Source organism: Vulpes lagopus, chromosome 5 (assembly GCF_018345385.1).
Source record: "Vulpes lagopus strain Blue_001 chromosome 5, ASM1834538v1, whole genome shotgun sequence".
Lineage (NCBI taxonomy): Eukaryota > Metazoa > Chordata > Mammalia > Carnivora > Canidae > Vulpes > Vulpes lagopus.
In genome coordinates this window covers 28,010,584-28,028,860 of record NC_054828.1, presented here as the reverse complement: position 1 = coordinate 28,028,860, position 18,277 = coordinate 28,010,584, and the positions used below count along the sequence as shown (strand labels likewise).

Here is an 18,277-nt window from a genome sequence, read left to right as displayed (position 1 = left end):
TTCTGACTCACCTGTGTGTCCCCTTTAAGTATCTGGCTTGGCACCTCTTGAATGAATGAATGAACAACTGCAGTTTAGATTACAGGCCTCCATGAACACTCCAATCAGCAAATGTTGTGGGTCATTGGTGGGCCAGGCTTGCCAGCTGAGCATAGAGACCTCCCCAGAGCTCCTCTCTGTCCTCTGCCCCCTGCCCCCTGGTTCTTCCTCTGTTGGCCTAATCTTCACTGGTGGTTGGGAAGGTGTGCCATGGCAGGTGTTGCTGTTGAGTACGAGGACACCAAGTGTCAGTAGGTGCCTCTTCCTGCCCAGTTGAACTCACTGTTCCAGGCCACACATGTGAGGGCTGTGAAGGGAAAACACTGATTAGTGAGAAAGCCCTGGAACCCCTCCTCACCCCCGTTAACCGGGAGGCAATCCTGGGGAGGGATCCTGATTTCTTCAGCTTTGGTCATGCACTCTCCTCCTTACAAGGAAGAACGCATGGGAGAAATATGTGAAAGAAAGGACTTTCTTTGGTGCCAGACTAACTTCCAGCTGATCAGCCAAAAAGCTGGTTTCCCTATCTCAATCCTACCATATCACATTGTCAGAGAAAACACACACACACACACACACACACACAACCACCAAGAAAACTCAAACCAACCAAATAATGCAACTGAGTTAGCTAAAACGGTAAAACCTTTTCTCCAGAGAAGTCTCATGTAAAAATCAGGACTGCTTGCTTTTTATTTTATATGAAAATATGGAACACAAAAATCCTTTCAGAGTTTCTCTACATGCTCCACCCAACAGTGATTAGTTAAAACAGCATTTCTCTCTTGCATCTCAAGTAAGCTGATAATATACCATTTTGCCAGAGATTTACATATGGTAAAGCTTACAGAATGTGTGACCCACTTTGTTTCCAAGGTATGTAAAGACAGACTTCTCTCCCTAATTTTGGTTTGTTGGTGCAGAAGCCAAAATCAGCCAGGTTGGGTGCTGCCCACTTGGAGGCCTTGGGCAAGTCATCCTTAGTCTCCTGGCTTATTGCCTTGTTCCAGAAATAACTTTGTCCTCCTAGCATTTCATTGATCTGTGGTTGTTGCTTCACATTTATAGCCCTTTATGGAATTTTGTGGCTACTCAGAAAGCTTTATATTCTCTTGTGAAACCAACCTTGACACTTCTGAATTAGAAAACAAGCTTTCAAAAAAAAAAAAAAAAAAAAAAAAAAGAAAACAAGCTTTCCTAGTGATTATAAAAATAAACTGAATCCTCCCAACTCATCATCTGAAACACATTGGAACTTTAAAATTATTGTCAGTCTTGCTCTGTCAACAGTCTAGAAGGGAATTTTGTATCAGGAGTGAGCCTCTAAGTGCCTCTTCGGGCCCATGTACCATCCTGCTGAAGGTGCTGAAGTGAGGATGGTAAAGGGTTCAACAGGAGCAAGGGGGAGGTACTGGGGCACTGTGCATGTGGTTGGATAGGAAACTCTGCATGGGGGATGCTGGCATGTAGATGCCCGAATTTGAAGTAAACCTATAGCTATCATATTAGATAAGCCCTAGGAGCTGGATCCTTCTTTGTTTTCTCAGAGCTCCATTGGAATTAGCATGGAGTTTTGAAAGTTGCCTGAGTATTTGGTTCTAGTAAACAGAACCAAAGCCTGGCTTCATGGTTGCTCACTGACCTGGCATAATCCTGGAGCTTCCCATCCTGAAAAGGCTCAGGCAGCCTCAGGCCTGGATCTCACTAACCTCTCCAGGAGCTGGTGTGGGTGCCCAGCTTCCCTTCCAGGAGTGCATTTTGCTGTTAGGTTAACAAAAAGTACCAGCAAAGGGGCACGTGGGTGGCTCAGTCGGTTGAGTGTTCGACTCTTTTTTTTTTTTTTTAAATTTTTATTTATTTATGATAGTCACAGAGAGAGAGAGAGAGAGAGGCAGAGACATAGGCAGAGGGAGAGGGAGAAGCAGGCTCCATGCACCGGGAGCCCGATGTGGGATTCAATCCCAGGTCTCCAGGATCGCGCCCTGGGCCAAAGGCAGGCGCCAAACCTCTGCGCCACCCAGGGATCCCGAGTGTTCGACTCTTGATTTCGGCTCACGTCATGATCTCAAGAGTCCTGAGATTGAGCCCCGTGTCAGGCTCCACGCTCAGCAGAGAGTCTGCTTGAGATTCTCTCTCCCTCTGCCCCTTCTGCTGCTTGCAATCTCTCTCTCTCTCTCTCTCTCTCTCTCTCTCTCTCTCTCTTTCTCTCTCAAATAAATACATAAATCTTTAAAATGTACCAGCAGGTCTTTGGGACTGTAGGATCTCCCAAGTAGGCTAACTTTGGTCAAGGCCTGTGTTTCTCTACACAGGGACTGCCATTTTAATGTGTATAGCCACTGTCCTGAGTAGTGAGCTGGTTCATTTCCTTGTACTGCTTCCGTTGACAAACCTCAATGAGGACGTGGGAGTTTCTGTAAAGAGAGGGAGGATGCATGTTTTATTCTTGAATTGTGGAATGTGTGTCATCAGTGTGAGCTGGGGACAGCATGTTAACTGTTTCCCAAAGCCCCTTGACATATTCTTCATTTACTATAAGCCAGGATATTCTACAGTGAATAAATAAAACCTGTTGGGAACAGTAAAGAGAAAGGAAGAAATTTAAAAAGCCACAGTAGTTGTAGAAAAAGAGTGGAGGAACCCCTACTAATCGGGTTAACATGTCACCACAGAAACTAGGTGTTGAGTCATGACTTACTGGTTCAGGGGTTCCCATCTACTTTTCTATTGAAACATACCACAGTATTTATGTAAGTCCTGTCTCCACCATCAATTATAGAACATTACATATGTATATATATTTTTTAACTTTAGTATTAATATTGTTGACTAGGTTTTGTCTTTCTACCCTATTCATAAAGTTTTGTGTTTTTTAGTTTTATTTTGCCCCTCCCCCCAGTTTTGTAGGCTTTAAAATTTCTTCTGAAATATTTTAACAAAATATTGATAATATTTTTTTGAGGTACTTAATTTCAGCTTATGTAGAGGAAATCAAACATCAATGATGTAACACAAGAAGTCCCCCCCCCCCCCCCCATCGTGAAGTTCTCTCTTCTGCCTTCTCGAGGAAGGTCCATTTCCTCTCCAATCTGTAGCTTAACATGAAGGCTGGAGTTTGGGTTAGAGAAGAGACTTTGTGACCACACGAGCCTCGTAAAGATGTGGGTGGGGGTGGAAAGGAAAAAATGGTGAGTTTGTCTTGGATCTGAAATGTTTTCTTCCTGGGGGTCCTGTAAAGAGGTGGAGGGAAGAAAGTAATATTCTAATAAACATTGAAAAATTAAAATAATATATGTGCAGGGTGCCTGGTTGGCTCAGTTGGTTAAGCATCTACCTTTGGCTCAGGTCATGATCCTAGAGTCCTGGGATCGAGCCCTACATTGGCTCCCTGCCCAGCGGGGAGTCTGCTTCTCCCTCTCTCTCCCTCTGGCTGCTGCTCCCCCTGCTTGTGCTCTCTCTTTTGCGGTCTCTCTCAAATAAAATCTTTAAGAAAAAATATATGTGAGAGCACTTAAAAAGTGAGGAACTAGCCAAGGGAAAGAATCGTGCCTTTTACCTGCATCTGGTTGTAGTTTGAATTAATGGGCCCTGCAGGTTGTTTTGCTTGTTGGAAAGTGTGCAGGACAATGAAGGGTTGGCTCGTTGGCTCAGGTCCTGACTTTGCTCCAAGGCTCATGACCTTGAAGAAGCTTGGGTCCCTTGTAGGCCTGACTTCCATCTGTCCAGCAGCCCAGGGCAGGGGGGGCGTGAGGAGGGGGAACCAGGGGGCGCAGGCAGCACTTGCCAGCGGAATTGTTGCTCCTGCTCACAGGGCTGGGCTGCCCTTGAGGGTTTTCCACCTGAGGCATCTCTGGACAGGGTGTTTCTTTCCCTGGGTACCAGATGAGGCAGGTGAGTGGACAGAAGGCATCTGAGGCTGGGCACTTGTCTCCTTTCTTGACCTTCTACTCCTGCGAGCTGGAAACATGATGGGAAACTCCAGTAGCAGCAGATATGCCTGGAGGATCATAAGGCTGTGTGACCAGACTGAAGGGAGGGAGGACAGACGGTGCTCTTCACGTGGGGAAGTGTCGCAGCCACTGTCTGGTTTGCCACCTCAGTGGCCCATAGCAGGAGCCCTTCACTGTGGAGACTCAAAGAAGGTGACCGGCATCTTCAGTATTGCATTTTTACACAGTGAGCCATAAAATTATGTTTTGCACTTTTTTCCCCTGTAACCCTCTTGATGTCATGAGGGAGCAAAACCACATGTCCCGCCATCTGGGACTCTGAGACTCCTTGTTCATGGTCCAGGGAGGTGTCAACATACTTCCCCTCATCTGCCCTGCTTGACAACTCATGTTTCTGGGGAATGGTGGCTGCTGGCCATTGTTATTTTGACCACATAGCTGCTGTGTAAACTAAGTGGCCTTTGTGGGCAGGAGAGGCCTCCTGGGGTCAGTCAGTTGTGTTTATGTGACAGTTTCTTTTTTTTTTTTAAGATATTTATTTATTCATGAGAGACACCGAGAGAGGTAGAGACATAGGCAGAGGGAGAAGCAGGCTCCCTGCGGGGAACCCGATGTGAGGCTTGATCCCAGGACCTGGGGATCACAACCTGAGCCAAAGGCAGACACTCAACCACTGAGTCACCCCGGTGCCCCTGTGTGAGGATTTCTGTGGCCACACCTGCCTCATCATGTTATTATAAACGTGAGTTCATTTATGTCCAGGTCTTGTAGTAGTTGATGTATAGATCTCTTTTAGTTTTATTGTAGTTGAAGAGCTCCGAGAAGAGAGAGTTTGTACCTCATTTTATGTTTATGTTATCTATTTTAAACAATATGAGAAACATATACTTAACAGTGGGAGTTCTTCAACTTTTTTAAAGTTTGAGGACAACTTGCTACAGAATCTCTCCATTTGGATCCTAAAAATTGTGGTGAGTTGTGAGGATTCTCTCCAGCCTCCCCGCTCACCCCTTTTGTGGGGATTCTCTCCCACCAAACTCATGGTCTCATGGAAGCACTCATGCTGCAGTGTGTGACCCCAGCCTCTGGCCTGGGTGCACCTGGCCCAAGTTATACCCTTGGATTGCCTTCCCCAAGAATGAGCTGCATTGGTAACTGAGGGAGAGTCCATGCATTCAGCCTCTTCAGTGGCTAGACCTAGGGAGTAAATTTGGGGGCTGTCGGCTGCCTTGACATCATCATGAGCACAGGTTCATTTTCAGGGAAGGGGAGAAAGACATGGGTAAACAGAGGAGAGCCCAGACAAATTGTGCCACTGACATTGGGGTCCTTCGGCCAGTTAAGCCACTCCCATTCAAGTTTTATAAGTCAATCTTAAACCTTTATGACAGATGTGCTTTTTTGCTCAAACTCCTCTGAATTGGCTTCTCCAGGCTGCAGCACAAGTGTTCTGGCTGTCGAGTATGATGTTTTGGCCATGATAGCAGGAGTACCCAGAACCTGCCCTCACCATGATGGCCTCTTCACTAAATCCTTAGGAACAATGGGGTGAATGGACATAATGTCAGGGCAAGGCACTGGGAGTTGCTGTAGCTGGGTGTAAGCCATCACCCCTGGGAGGGCACATGCTCTTTGCACTGTGATACTGAAAAAACATTAAGCAGCTGTAGCCACATCCCTCCCACCACTCCTTGGGGTAAAAGGACAGATCCCTCGCAAAGGGGAGAGGGGAGAGAAGCAGAGTCAGGTGGCATCTGCCCTGGTGGCTGAAGAATGTCAGGGCCCAGCTTCTAGGGGGCCAGCTCTGGGGGAGGGACTGGTGGAGGCAGGCACCAGGCCAGACGTTATAGTGTTGGGTTTGAGCAGGGAAAAAAAAAAAGGGGAAGAGAAAGAGCAGTCTCAGGCAGTGAATGGGTCACACCCAGCTAATCGTTAGGGCTCAGGTCCCCAACCCAGCTCTAGAAGAGCCAGAGAGTTCTTACTTGCTGCATCTCCTGGAACCAAGCTTCGAGTAAGTGCCTTGGATGTAGGGAGCATCTCGTCTGAGATGATATCTTCCTTCATTGGCTGGTTGGTCCTTTGCAGACCTACAGTTGGAGTTAAGCTAACCCATGGGTCACGGAGAAGCTGTTGTCCTCATCTCTTTGATTGTTAGTCCTCCGGGAGCTGTACGTCTTCACTGACAGGGGGAACTGATATACACTGGCTACAGTTCTTTTACACAGCTACTTAGGAATTTCTCTGGCGTTCCTGAGAGGCCTTCCTGGCTGTCATATAGGCAAACTTTCAGTTAATTGTCTGAGGGCCTCAAGTGGCCAAGCTGACAATGGAGAAAGACATGAGACTTGTCAAAGTCATGGACATTTCTAGGAGAGAGAAGAATGCGTTGACACTGGTGTGCATTGTCTTCAGTAATAAACAGGCAGCTCTTAACAATAGAATACAGTGATTAGTGCTTCCATTATCTTTGCTTGTGCTACTCTGGTAAACTTCTGTGGCAGTCAAGTGACAAATGAAGCCTGGTGCATGGGAGTGAGAGGACTGAATCAACACTGGGTTGATTCCCATCGAGAAAGTGCCTCCAGAATCCCTGGTTCTAGCACCTGGGGCACCCCTGCCAGTAAACGGTGCAGGGACAGCAGGCCAGCCCTTCCACGAGGGAGGGTTTGGGAACATGTTTTACCAGCACCAGTGTGGTCCTCAGATTATCCTCCATTCATGTTTCTGTTGCAATTCTGGTCATGCATTTCCTGACCAAGTCCCCCTGTTCATCTTTGTGTCCTTAAGGCCTGGTCCGTGAGAGACCCTTGTTGAAGAGATTGTCCATTTATAGAGAAGAAACAGCATGAAGCATAGAAGGAAAAAAACGTGCTTAAGTGGCTTAAGAGATGTGGGGTGTGGGAGGGCTCAGAACAGCAGAGGCCACCAGAAGACCCCTTGGTGCAGGCCCCCTTTCTGCATCTGCTGCCCGCATTTCTCCCATATAAGCACTTATTATTAACACATCTCTCTCATCTCCTGGATGTGAGCCCCCAAACCACGGTTTGCGCCTGTGTTGCTTGACACAAATCCTTCTACGCACTTTTTCAGGGTTACTTATTTTCAGGCTAGTTCTAGCAGACAGTCCCCCAAAGTTCATGGCTTATATATGAGCCACAAGTCAGTTTTAAGCTGGACTGTCCCAAAGACCTTCTGGAGAGGCTGGTTTTTAGGAAGGACATACTGGAGGTGAGGCGACTGCTCTCCGATGTATTCCAAGGAAGAGCAGCCTCTAAGAGGTTGGCTGACCAGGGAGGTCTAAACAGCAAGCAAGCCAGGTAGGAGCCAGATGAAGATGCTGGCAGAAAGGTTCCTGGCCTCTCCAGTGCCGTGTAGAGACAGCTGCAGAGGGACTGTCAGAAACCAGGGCAGTGGGGCAGGGGTGCCGAGGCAGGCTGGAGTCTGGATGTGTGGGGAAGGTAGAGCGGAAGGATCACCGATGCATTGGGTGTGGGGTACAAGAGGCAGAGTAGTTGAGGAGCCGGCACTGATTTTGTTTCTCGGCTGGAGCAAGTAGAAGGATGGAGCTGCCATTGACTGAGATGGGAAAACGGGGGTGGGGGGGGGGGCTGGAGGGGAGCTGGAACCGTCTGGGCTTGTCCTGCTTCTGGGCCCTAGCCCCAGCTGAGGGGAATATGTGCGCACCCACCCAAGGTGACTGACTCCTCCCTCGGAGGCAGAGACATGCGGAATCTGGGTTAAGGCATTGTCTTATATCAGCTACCATATTCCTTAAATGGAGGAGGGCAGGCTAGTTAATTAACTTGGGCCAACCCATTACCACTGCTGCCTGTTCTGCGTCACCAGCAGAGAACAGGGCTTGGGGAAGTGGAAAGCTGGGGAAAAAAGGTGGCCAAGTGCAGGCCCGGGGTGGGGTGATTTGTGCCTGCAGGTGACAACACACTCCAGCCACACACAGATCTCTGGCCTGACTTTCTGAGGCATTTTTGTCCTGCATTTTGCCACCGGCTGCCCTGGGTAGGTTTGCAGCACACTCATTGGTTAGCGGTGTTCTCGCAGTCGGACACTTAGAGGCACAGTGAACCTCTTTCCTGGGTCCAAGGCCCTGTGCAGCACAGAGACTGAGAAGTGGAAGAGCCTGGGTCCCTGGCACAGAAGGGGAAGGAGGAAGCAGGCCTCCACAGAGAGAGGACTGTGGTGGGTGCTGGCCCTCAGAACAGGATCCTAATGGGTGTTCAGCCCCGAGGCACAGAGCAGCCACTCCTCTTCCCTGGGGGGCTGGGATGGGGTCCGACCCTGGAGCCCTTATATCAGCCAGCTTCTCATTTTACCATCGAGGAACTTGAGGCTCACAAAAGGTGCTTTGTGAAGGAGACGAGGCTCCCTGTGGCTGACCAGGTCTGACACCCACCACACTGCCTTTTGGAATGGCGCTCCATTCACCCATCCCTTCCCCATGGCAACCTTTGGGCCTGGGTGTTTGGTTTAGGTACCACGATCACTGTAAACTCTGTAAACTGAAGCACGGGCAAAGTGCTGCGGACCTGGGTGAAGAGTTCTGGCTGGAAAGTTGTGTAGAAATGTCAGTAAGCTCAGCTGGAGGGAAAGAAAGGCCTTCTCCAGGCTCATCGGTGGCCCCCTTAGAAGTGTGGCATGGAACTAGACGCATTAGAGGCTAGGCAGAGCCAGGAGACTCACATGCCTGATGCCAGTCTCTGTGCCAGGCTCTCTGTGGGGGTGTTACTCGTCTCTTTACATCCTGGTGAGGTGGGTGTTGTTACTCCTGTTTTATGGATTGTGCAACTGAGCCTGAGGGGAGCTCAGTAGCTTCCACCCAGTCCCCCCAGAGAGGGGAGTGACACTAACTGAGCCAGTACATAGCCTCCCGCACCCAGCTCCGGGCCTCCACAGGGTTGACCCGAGGGTCTGGGTCGCACAAGGGCAGGTGCTAAGAACCCTCTGTGGAGCAGGCTGTCCGGGGCCTGCTGGGCTTGGGGCCAGAGGGGCACTACAGGCCTCCCTGTCCTCTAGCCTTGTCTTCGTTCCTGCGGCATCGGGCCTTTCCTGCCCAGTTAATACCTGAGCCTTGGAGGCAGGCAGCATTCCTGGCTTTTTATGGTAAGGAGGCATCTTTGACTTTGTTTAAAAGATTAAGATCTTTTCTAGGCAGTTGGCTTGTTTGAAAGAGAAAAAGATGAAAGATCTGCTTGTTTCCACTAATCTCATGCATTTTAGGGTAGGGAGGGGCACAGAGAGGTGAAGCATCCAGTGGAGGAAGAAGTCCCCAAAATGGGCAAATTATGATCAAGGAACCCTTGCTGCTAAGTCCCAGCTTGGCCTAATTCCTGCTGCCCATGCCTGCCAGAACCTGTGCCTCTGCTCTGCTTACAGTGGTTCATCCCACACGTCACCCTTACCTGCTGTATACCAACTGGCAGTCTTCTCCACAGTTCAGCACCCTCCTAGGCTTTCTCAGCAGCCTGCTCAAGTTTGTGTTATTTAAGGAAGAATGCTTTTAGTGTGTCTCCCCACCCCAGTAGCACAATCCTCTGTTTACAACCATTCTGGCATTTCCTGTGCACCAAAACTTGACTCATTGCCCTTAAATTTCTGGGATGTCATGTAGAGGCACACATTCATTCATTTATTCCATATATAAGCCAGAGCTTTCTGCTGCCATTGCCTGCTGTTCTGGAATATTCAGAAGCCAGACCTTTCTGGTCCTTGCCCATCTACTGAATCTTCCTTTACTGGTAACTGACCTGGTCAGATGCCTGGGAACAGAACAGGAGCTGTTTTGGCACTGGACGCACTCAACCTCACACACCAGATCTCCCTTTGCCTAGACAGGAGCCTCTGACTTGCCCTTGGCCATTCTGGAGATACTGCTCCTATTCCTCTGCACTGGCCTTGCCCATCCCTGTTTTCGTAGCCACTGTGGCTCTGGCCCATTCACTTTTTGTCATGGGCAGCTGTACCCCACCCACCCTGTGCCCACTTGAGGTTTGTGTCCATGTTGTAGTGTTTGTGTCCATGCTGTTGTTATTCTCTTATTTGCTGGGATTCAATGAATCCACGGCCCTGAAACCCCAAGGGTCCCAAGACGCCTTTTGGGTGTGGACCAGGTCTGAGTGGAGCCCTGGGTGGCCCCAATTCCCAGCTGGCTCCTGTTGAAATGAGGCTAACCTTGGGTGCCCGGTGGGAGAGATGGGTCTCTTTTTCTCTCCTGGTTGAACTAGCAGCTCTACAGTCACCTCAGAGAACTTGCTTTCTCAACATTAGTGCCAGCTTCCATCCTAGTGTGTATCTGGGGTGGTGAGATCCAGGTCCAGCCAGGTGATATTGGGGTGGGGGAGGGACAGGAGAGATATCAAGGTGTCCTGAGCCTGATGTGGGATTAGAGGGGACAAAAGACTTTCTGGATTGATTGTCTGCTAAAGTGGGTTTTTTACTTCTCTGTGCTCTGTTCATTTCCTGGCCCCGGGTGGAGGTCTCCCTGCCACCTTTAAGCCCTTTTCTCATACCTCCTGTAGAGAATAAAGCAGCATTCTTTCCTAAACACTGTAAGTAAGTATGAACTAGTGGCTGTGAGTTTTATTTTCATCATGACCATTTATTGGGTGCCTAGAATGTGCCAGACTTTAGTCCAGGTAACTAATGTTAGTGGCTATAACAGCCACCTCCCAGATCTCAGTGGCTTCACACAACAAAGGTTATTTCATACTCAAGCTCAGCTCCGTGTAGGAAGGGGTAGGGAGTGGGGGCTCTGTTCTTCCCAGACTCGAGGACCTAGTTTCTTTCAATGGATTCCTTCCCTTACCCTGGGCCTTGGAATCATTCACTCAGTGCCCTGCCTCCAGCCAGGAATCAGGAGGAAGGGTCCCTTGGAGGATCCCAAGCCCCCCAATCTGTGTTCAGGCTTGAATGAGGCACCTAGGAGGATATGGAAGAAGCAAGGAGTTTAAGTCTGGCATTCATAAGACACAAGGTACCCCGCTGCTCACCCCGTGGTCACATCAGGAAGTGCATTATCTTGGGGTACAGATTGGCTTGCCCTGTTAGGGAGACTGAGGCAGGGCTGTTGGCTGCTGGGCGCTGGCTGTAGGTGGGGGGCTGCATGTGGGAAGTGGCAGCTGTCTCTCTCAAGTTATTATCAGGAGTGATGTGCCAGTGGGCACTGTGATGCCTTATTGATCTGTGATCGTGGCTTTCCTGGATTGGGGGTTTTGATGGAAAACTTCCTCTTTCTGACTCCTGTAGTAGCCCCCTCCTCAGGGGCTGCTGATTCATGCTCTGATTCACTGGAGCCTTTTGTCTGACTTTCTCTCCTTTGCTGCCTGTATTTGGAGAGCAGAGAGGCCCAGGGAAGTTTTGCTGGGAGCCTGTTCCCTGTCTGCAGCGACAGTGACAGGGTGGGCTGGGGAGGCAGAGTGCCCCAGTTGTATTTGGGCTCTTTGCTTTTGGTCGATTCTGGTAGTTCATCCTTTACCTCCATGTGACCTTGAGGAAGTCACCTTGTCTGGACTTTGGTGATGTCATCCGTGCAACTCCTCTTTAAGGTTATCCTCAGAAGAACCCCCCCCCCCCCCCACTGTATAAGACAGATGAAAATGGAGTTTTGTGGCTAGTTCTTCCCACTCTGCTCCAGTTCAGCTGCTCTAAGAACTTACTGAGCCAGAGGGGCCTCCAGAACCCCTTCCGCACCTAGGAACCCATGTTCTGTGGAGGAGGATGGCAGACCTTTTCCAAGACTGGCTTCCTGAGAAGCTTCTGACAGCCACTACCAACGTCACGAATGCCATGGACCTACATGAACCACCACATCCCTCCTATCTTGCTTATGTTCCCTCTTCCACCACCCCCTACCCCCTCACAGGTGGAAGGGACATTACTGGGTTTGCTACCAGGTTGATAATTGGTGTCTTCTTGTCAGAAGGGGTCCCATGTCTCTCACAGAGTGAGGAGAAGAGGCAGTTAGTTTCATGAGTTACTGCTTCTTTCTTTCTTCTTGCCCCCAAGAAAAAAATTTCCAGTTCCTTGAACAACTCCCACACGCTCTCCTCTTTGATGTAAGTGCAGTTTTTCCTCCTCCTAATGAGCTCTGGTCTTCAAATGGGGCCAGGAGGAAAACTGGGGACCTTGGGAATATAAGAATCCTTGGCGAATTACTTTAAATTAATGAGATTAATCAGGAAAATCGAGTTCAGTTGCACAGATCAGATCTGTGTTCTGGGTCTTGATGACTTAAGTTGCAGATCCTAATTAAATGCCCTAAATAACCATGTAGTGGCTTCTGAGGTCCTCTTGACCCAAAAGCTTCTCTGGTCTGTTAACTCTGTGAAATGTAAAATTAATCTGTCAATATTCCCCTTTAAGCATTTCTATCCACAGGCTCCTGTGATGCCTGTGACACCCTCCGCCCTCCTAGGAGAAGGGACCCTGCAAGGGGAGAGGTAGCGGGTAAGTGAGGTCAGGGCATTCGAGAGCCTCCCTTGGGCTGGCAGGTAGTTGGGGTACAGTTGCCTTTTGTCAGGTGACATGTCTGCACTGTCCCAAGTGTAGGGGAGTGATCACAGTTTCATTACAGGCTGAGCAGGGCAGCCAGGCAGGGCAGTGGAATGCTGCAGACACGCTGGGAAGAAGGTCAAGAAAGAAGAGTGCCTTCTTTGAGCCGATTTATGCCCAGGGTGCTGCCTCTGCCTCTGGCCAGTGTGGGGTGCAACTTACAGTGATGCAAGAGGATGACCTTAAGTTGAGACAGGGACCTGTTCCCTGTGGTCACACCCCCAGCATGGCCACCTTCTCCATGTGGTCTCCTCCTGGATCTTTCCCTCTATGTCCAACCTTTTTTTTTTTTTTTTTAAGATTTATTTATTTTAGAGTGAGTAAGCCAGATGTAGGGCTTGATCTCATGACCCTGTGATCACGACCTGAGCTGAAATCAAGAGGCAAGTGCTTAACCGACTGAGCGGCCCAGGTGCCGCAATCTGTGCGCTTTTTAAATGACTATGATCAGAACCAAGTAGAAGATTTTAGTAAAAATATGACGCAGAGCTGACATAAACATTTTCTCATGCTGTTGTCTTTATTGTAGTCATTAAAATAATTAAGCTTTTTATTGAAGTATAAAAATCACTCATGTACAGTTCAATGAATTTTACATAGTAAATTCAGTCTTAAAACCAGAGCCCCAAACAGGAGACAGAGCATCACCAGAGAGCCCACAAGCCTTCTCCTGCCCCATGTGCCCTCTCCAGTCAGTACTCGTCCCTCAAACATATCACTGTCTTGACTTCTGGCACTACGGACTCATTTGGCCTGTGCTTGAACTTTATAGAGATAGAATTCCCTTGATACTCTCTCATGTGACTGGCTTTTCCCCCTTGACATCATTTCTAAAAGCCATCTGTGTTGTTTTGTTTACAGCAGATGGATGCTTGGATTGTTGCTTGAGTTTGACTATTACAAATGTTATGCTGTAAATGTTCTTTATACCTTTGTGAACATAAATATGCATTTCTGTTAGCAATTCATCTCTGAGCTGTATACTAGGTCACGGTGTAGGTGTATGTTCAGCTTGATTAGGTACTGCTAGTTTTCCAGCATGGCTGAGCCATTTCATCCTCCACTGGCAGTGTCTTGGGGCCCCTTTTATTCTACATCCTTACCAAGACTTGGTATTTTCTTTCTTTCTTTTTTTCTTCCATTTTTAGCTATTCTAATGAATGTGCAGGGATCACATGGTTGTGGTTAGTAGTTTCCTGATCACTAATGAGGTTGAAGAAATTGTCATGTGCTTATTAACTTTATCATGACCATTTTAACAGCCATGTGATAGCGTATCTTATAGATAGTCCAGAATCCACTTACTTGTAGCTGGGCATTTAGATTGGTTCCAGTGTTTGTCAGTATAAGTAATGCTACAATAAGCATCTTTGGCCTGATGACAAGAATTTTGTTTTTGTTAATAAATTTTGATATGTAATGTGATAAATAATTTGATAAATTTCTAAAATGCACATTCCACTTAAAAATGTTATCAATAATATAGGTGAACCCTATAGTTTCCCCTAGGTCTGCCAACAAAGCACATACTCATGAGAAGAGCAAACAAACCTCTTTTAGAAGACTACTTTAGATGAATATAAGGAGTTTTTAGCATTCCTTTGTTATGAATGAGTTTGGCCACTTTTCCAAAATGTTTATTACCACATGTATTCCTCTTTTATGAATTCATATCTTTACCACTTGCATTTTTAGTGAGGTGTTTTTTGTTAATTTGTACAAGCATTATTATAAATTACAGATATTAGTACTGTAAGTACTTTCCCTGTTCTCTTTACCATTTTCATTGCATATTGTGACTTTGTATGCCTCTTGCTGTCAGCGGCCACTGTCCTCTCGGCTGAGGTGCCCAGGCTAACAGTCCCTAGGTGCTCCAGTGGGAGGGGGAGGAGCTCAACCTGCAAGAGAAACAGAGTTTGCCCGAGGGCCAACCACACTTCTGCCTATCATCTGTACCCAGACTCCAGGTATTTCAGATAGGTCACACACTGGGTCCTGAGGTCTGCCCTGACAGTCTCTCTTGACTGCGTCGGAGCCTGGGTGTTCTTTTCCACAGGAAGGCACCCAAGGCCCACGCAGCCACGGCAGGGTAGAGCCCTCTTCTGTTTTTGCACATTTGGTTCTCGCTGCAGCCCTGTGAGACAAGTACAACCAGCCTCATCTTAGACACCAGAAAGCAGAGCCTCAGAGGGGCCCGGCAGTTTCTTCCAGGGCCTGACATTTGTGAGCAGGATGACTGGGACTCAGATTCTCAGCTCATTTTTCCTTAACCACATCCAAGCCACACAATGAATGCTTTAGGGCTGGTACGTGTTCCCTTGGATCACTCCTGGAAGAGGGGAGTGGGAATGTGCATTTTCTGTTTCTCATTCTTTTGGGCATCAGCAAAAACCTTTGCTTTTGAGCCAAAAGATTAGATTGTTGTGTGGAGCTCAAAGGAATTTATAGTAGCTCTTGGCTTCCCCATATCTTCCCCATATCTCTAGGCATCTCTGATAGCATAAGTGTTGCGTTATAATATGCATTCTCAAGAACTTCATATTTGACCAGCTTGTTAAGTTTATAACTTTCTGTTTTTAGATGATGGATTTGGACGAGCTTCTATGAAGAAATGCCACATGTCTCAACTAGTCCAAGAACAAACATGTCCAGTAAGTTGCTGGGTGAATGAATATTAACTTGAGAGCAAGAACACAGGCCCTTTGGGGGCACAGGTGTTGACAGACTTTGAGAAGACAGTGTCTGGATACGTGGAAACCTTTGAAAAGGAGTGTCTTAAATCAGCTTTATTGTACCATCTAATTATCTTCACTTCTAAAGGTTGGTTCCTTCTAGAGACAGCAGGAATTGTAGCATAGAGGGCTAGAAAAACATGAAACTCACTTCTTACTGCTTAACCCACTTCTTAGAGCATAGTGTGTGTTCTGTGCCATGCCAGAGCATCTGGCTGAATCTGTCTGATTCAGCCTGTGTTGGCACTTTGCCCAGAGACTTCTGTATCCATAGCACAGCACTGTCCACTTGAGTCAGTCATAAATGACACACACATGTATTATAGGAAAGCAAGCCCAAGACCAAAACACATGTGAAGTTTCTGTAGCTCTGGGAAGAAAGAGAACAGGTTGGAGAAAAGTGCCCTTGTCTCTCTAATGTTCTACTGTGCCGTTACAGCCAGTGGGCTGCAGACCTCTTGTGTATATTATATCCTTCTGGCAGAGATGAATTGATTTAATTTTAAAGATTCTAAGAGACTTGTCAACAGAAAAGGCTAATAAAACAAGAAAATTTCAAAAGCCATCTTTTATGATTATATCTAAACCATCATTTCATGTAGTATGTCTTTGTTGAAGAGATCATGATTTTCTTACATAATCCCATGAGCATATGTACTGGTGGTATTTGAGTGTTAGTGTTGAAGAGCATAGAGGAAGAGGTCACTAGACGGGGCCTAGATCATTGGACTCTCCACTCCTCACTTGCCCATGTTAGACCCATACTGTCTCCATGAGAACACGGTCTCTCAGTCACCATCCGTGTTTCACACCAGTATTTGTGCCTCTTTCTCAGGACTACTGCCACCTTAGGGGACTAGGGCTTGGTGACAGCGCTTCCCGGGGAATCAGGCGTGGTCTGACCCAGGAACAGGAAGCACAACATCACCAATGACATCATGACAGCAAGAGAGCACAGCCCTCGCCATGGCGCCAGGGCCCGTGCGATGCAGCGGGCTTCCACCATTGATGTGGCAGCCGACATGCTGGGCCTCTCTCTGGCAGGTGAGCCTCATAGGACCTGCACTGGGTTTCTGGTACAAGGTCACAACACATAGGTCCCACACCATAAGAGGAGCTGGGAAGGCCACACCTGCCTCCTGGGGTACCCTGAGGATAGTCACAATAAGCCCCCAGTGACTGCCCCAGGCTGGAGGGCACCCTGGTGTAGCATTCTTCTGGTTGAATCAGGGAATGGGGAGGGAGGAGGTCAGCTCTCTTCCTGGAAACTGCTTCCATTGCAGTCTGCCCACCGGCAGTTTTCCAGCTTGGGTGGGCACCCCCACAGCTCATTTGCCAGTAGGCGATATGGGAATGTCCACAGTGCCCATCTGGCAAGTGCCTGTCTGGCAAGTGGCCAGGCCATGATCAAAGCCCTTCTTGTTGTGAATATGCAGAGCTGAGTAGGGAGGGGGGTTTGGTCTAGGAGTCTGAGACTTCTTAGGAATCTCAGAAGCAAAATGTTTAGAAAATGAGTGATCTCATATACCAGTTTCTGAAGTGGGGGTGGTGGGGAGTAGAATGTTGAGTCTTTTGAATAAAATCTAAATGCCAGGAAAAGTTTATTAAGGGTGACTTTTTTTCCTGTCATTTCTTCTTTATTCAGGAAATATACAAGATCCAGATGAGCCCATTTTAGAATTCAGCTTAGGTAAGTATCTTTTTTAATTTTTTGTTTAAAAATGTATGTTGCTTAAAAACAAAAGCAGGATCTTGGCATGAATTTGTATCAGAAAAGTCACTGCTATTGAATTGTTTCTAAGATGAAGCCACGAGGCGGGTGTCAATGTCTTGTGCATGGGAGGGAACCTGGAAGCCTCAGGCCTTGGGTCTCTTCAGCATGCGTTTCCTCCAGGCTGGCAGTGGTCAGGGGGCAGGGTATAAGTGCCCACAAGGACAGCCCCCCTCCTCCTAGGACAGGGTTGGAGAGGTGTGAGAACTGGTTCAGGGCCAGGGTTGTCAGACCCAGCCATAAGGCCCTGTGCAGTTGAGTTTAGTTGCCTAGCCCTTATTCCCTGCTTTGTGAATGAAGGTGATGACACCTAGTGCTTTCTCACTTGGACAGCATCAGAATATCCTAAATACTGCCCTGAATGCCCTAAACTTGTCCTAAAAAACTGTAGTAGAATGTGCTGGCTCTGGAATCAGGGAAGCATGGCATTACTGTGGCTTACCCAGAAGGTCCAACCACCTGGCCCACCAGTTGCAGATGGTTCTTTGCCTGAGCCTGACGTTATCCTGTGTTCCTCTTCCCCTTCCCTTGTCCCCTGGGCAGTGGTGAGCATTGGCCTATGGGCTGGCAGTGGTGGCCGGGAGGTGGTATGACTTAAAAGAAGCATCTCCTCAAAAGTCAGATGACCTGGATTCTAGTCCAGACTATTACAAACCAACCACACAGCCTTGAGTCCGTCGCTTGACCTTACTGGACCAGTTTCCTCATGTGCTGTAAGGGATGTTACCATTTGAGAGACAAAAAAGATCATGGTGCTTAAAGCAAAATCAGACAAACAACTTTGACAAATGATAAATATTTACAAATGGGGCATTATTCTCAAATTAATATTACACTTTGAAAGCATCCCCATTTCCAACCGAATGCCCCTAAACAAATTCAGAGGGTTTCCCAACTGTGACTTGATGGCTGGTTCTGCACTGGCAGGGAGTCCTGCATTTTGAACTAGGGACAGGAGGTTGGGAGAAGCAGCGTTTAATCCTGCTGGGATTCCCGCAGCTGCCCACTTCCAACCTCGAGCTTTATTGTTTTTCACAAGTTGTAATACTAGCCCAAGAGCCTCCAGTTTCACAAGTGAAAAGTGAACTTATTCCCACCCCCTTGTCTTAAGTCATCTCACATGTCAGGAAGAATAAGAAACAGAAACACACACACTGTGCAGTGAGACATTTTTGGAACCCCCAAAATGTAACCCATGAGGAGGAGGGAGCAGATGGAGA

The 18,277-nt window shown here is 47.8% G+C and overlaps 1 protein-coding gene across 16 annotated transcripts in view; it reads left to right on the top strand.

Moving 5' to 3' along the window:
* Positions 1–18,277, top strand: part of INPP4A (inositol polyphosphate-4-phosphatase type I A) — a 136,411-nt gene that overhangs the window by 61,986 nt on the left and 56,148 nt on the right. For 14 of the 16 annotated variants that reach the window (XM_041754432.1, XM_041754431.1, XM_041754424.1 and 11 more), the window contains exons 2-4: positions 15,135–15,205; positions 16,122–16,330; positions 16,932–16,976. In XM_041754432.1, the coding sequence (XP_041610366.1) occupies positions 16,225–16,330; positions 16,932–16,976 (151 nt within the window). In that variant the 5' untranslated portion in view covers positions 15,135–15,205; positions 16,122–16,224. Of the gene's footprint in view, positions 1–15,134; positions 15,375–16,121; positions 16,331–16,931; positions 16,977–18,277 lie in introns of all 16 variants that reach the window. The other 2 variants (XM_041754416.1, XM_041754418.1) reach the window with 1 other exon arrangement.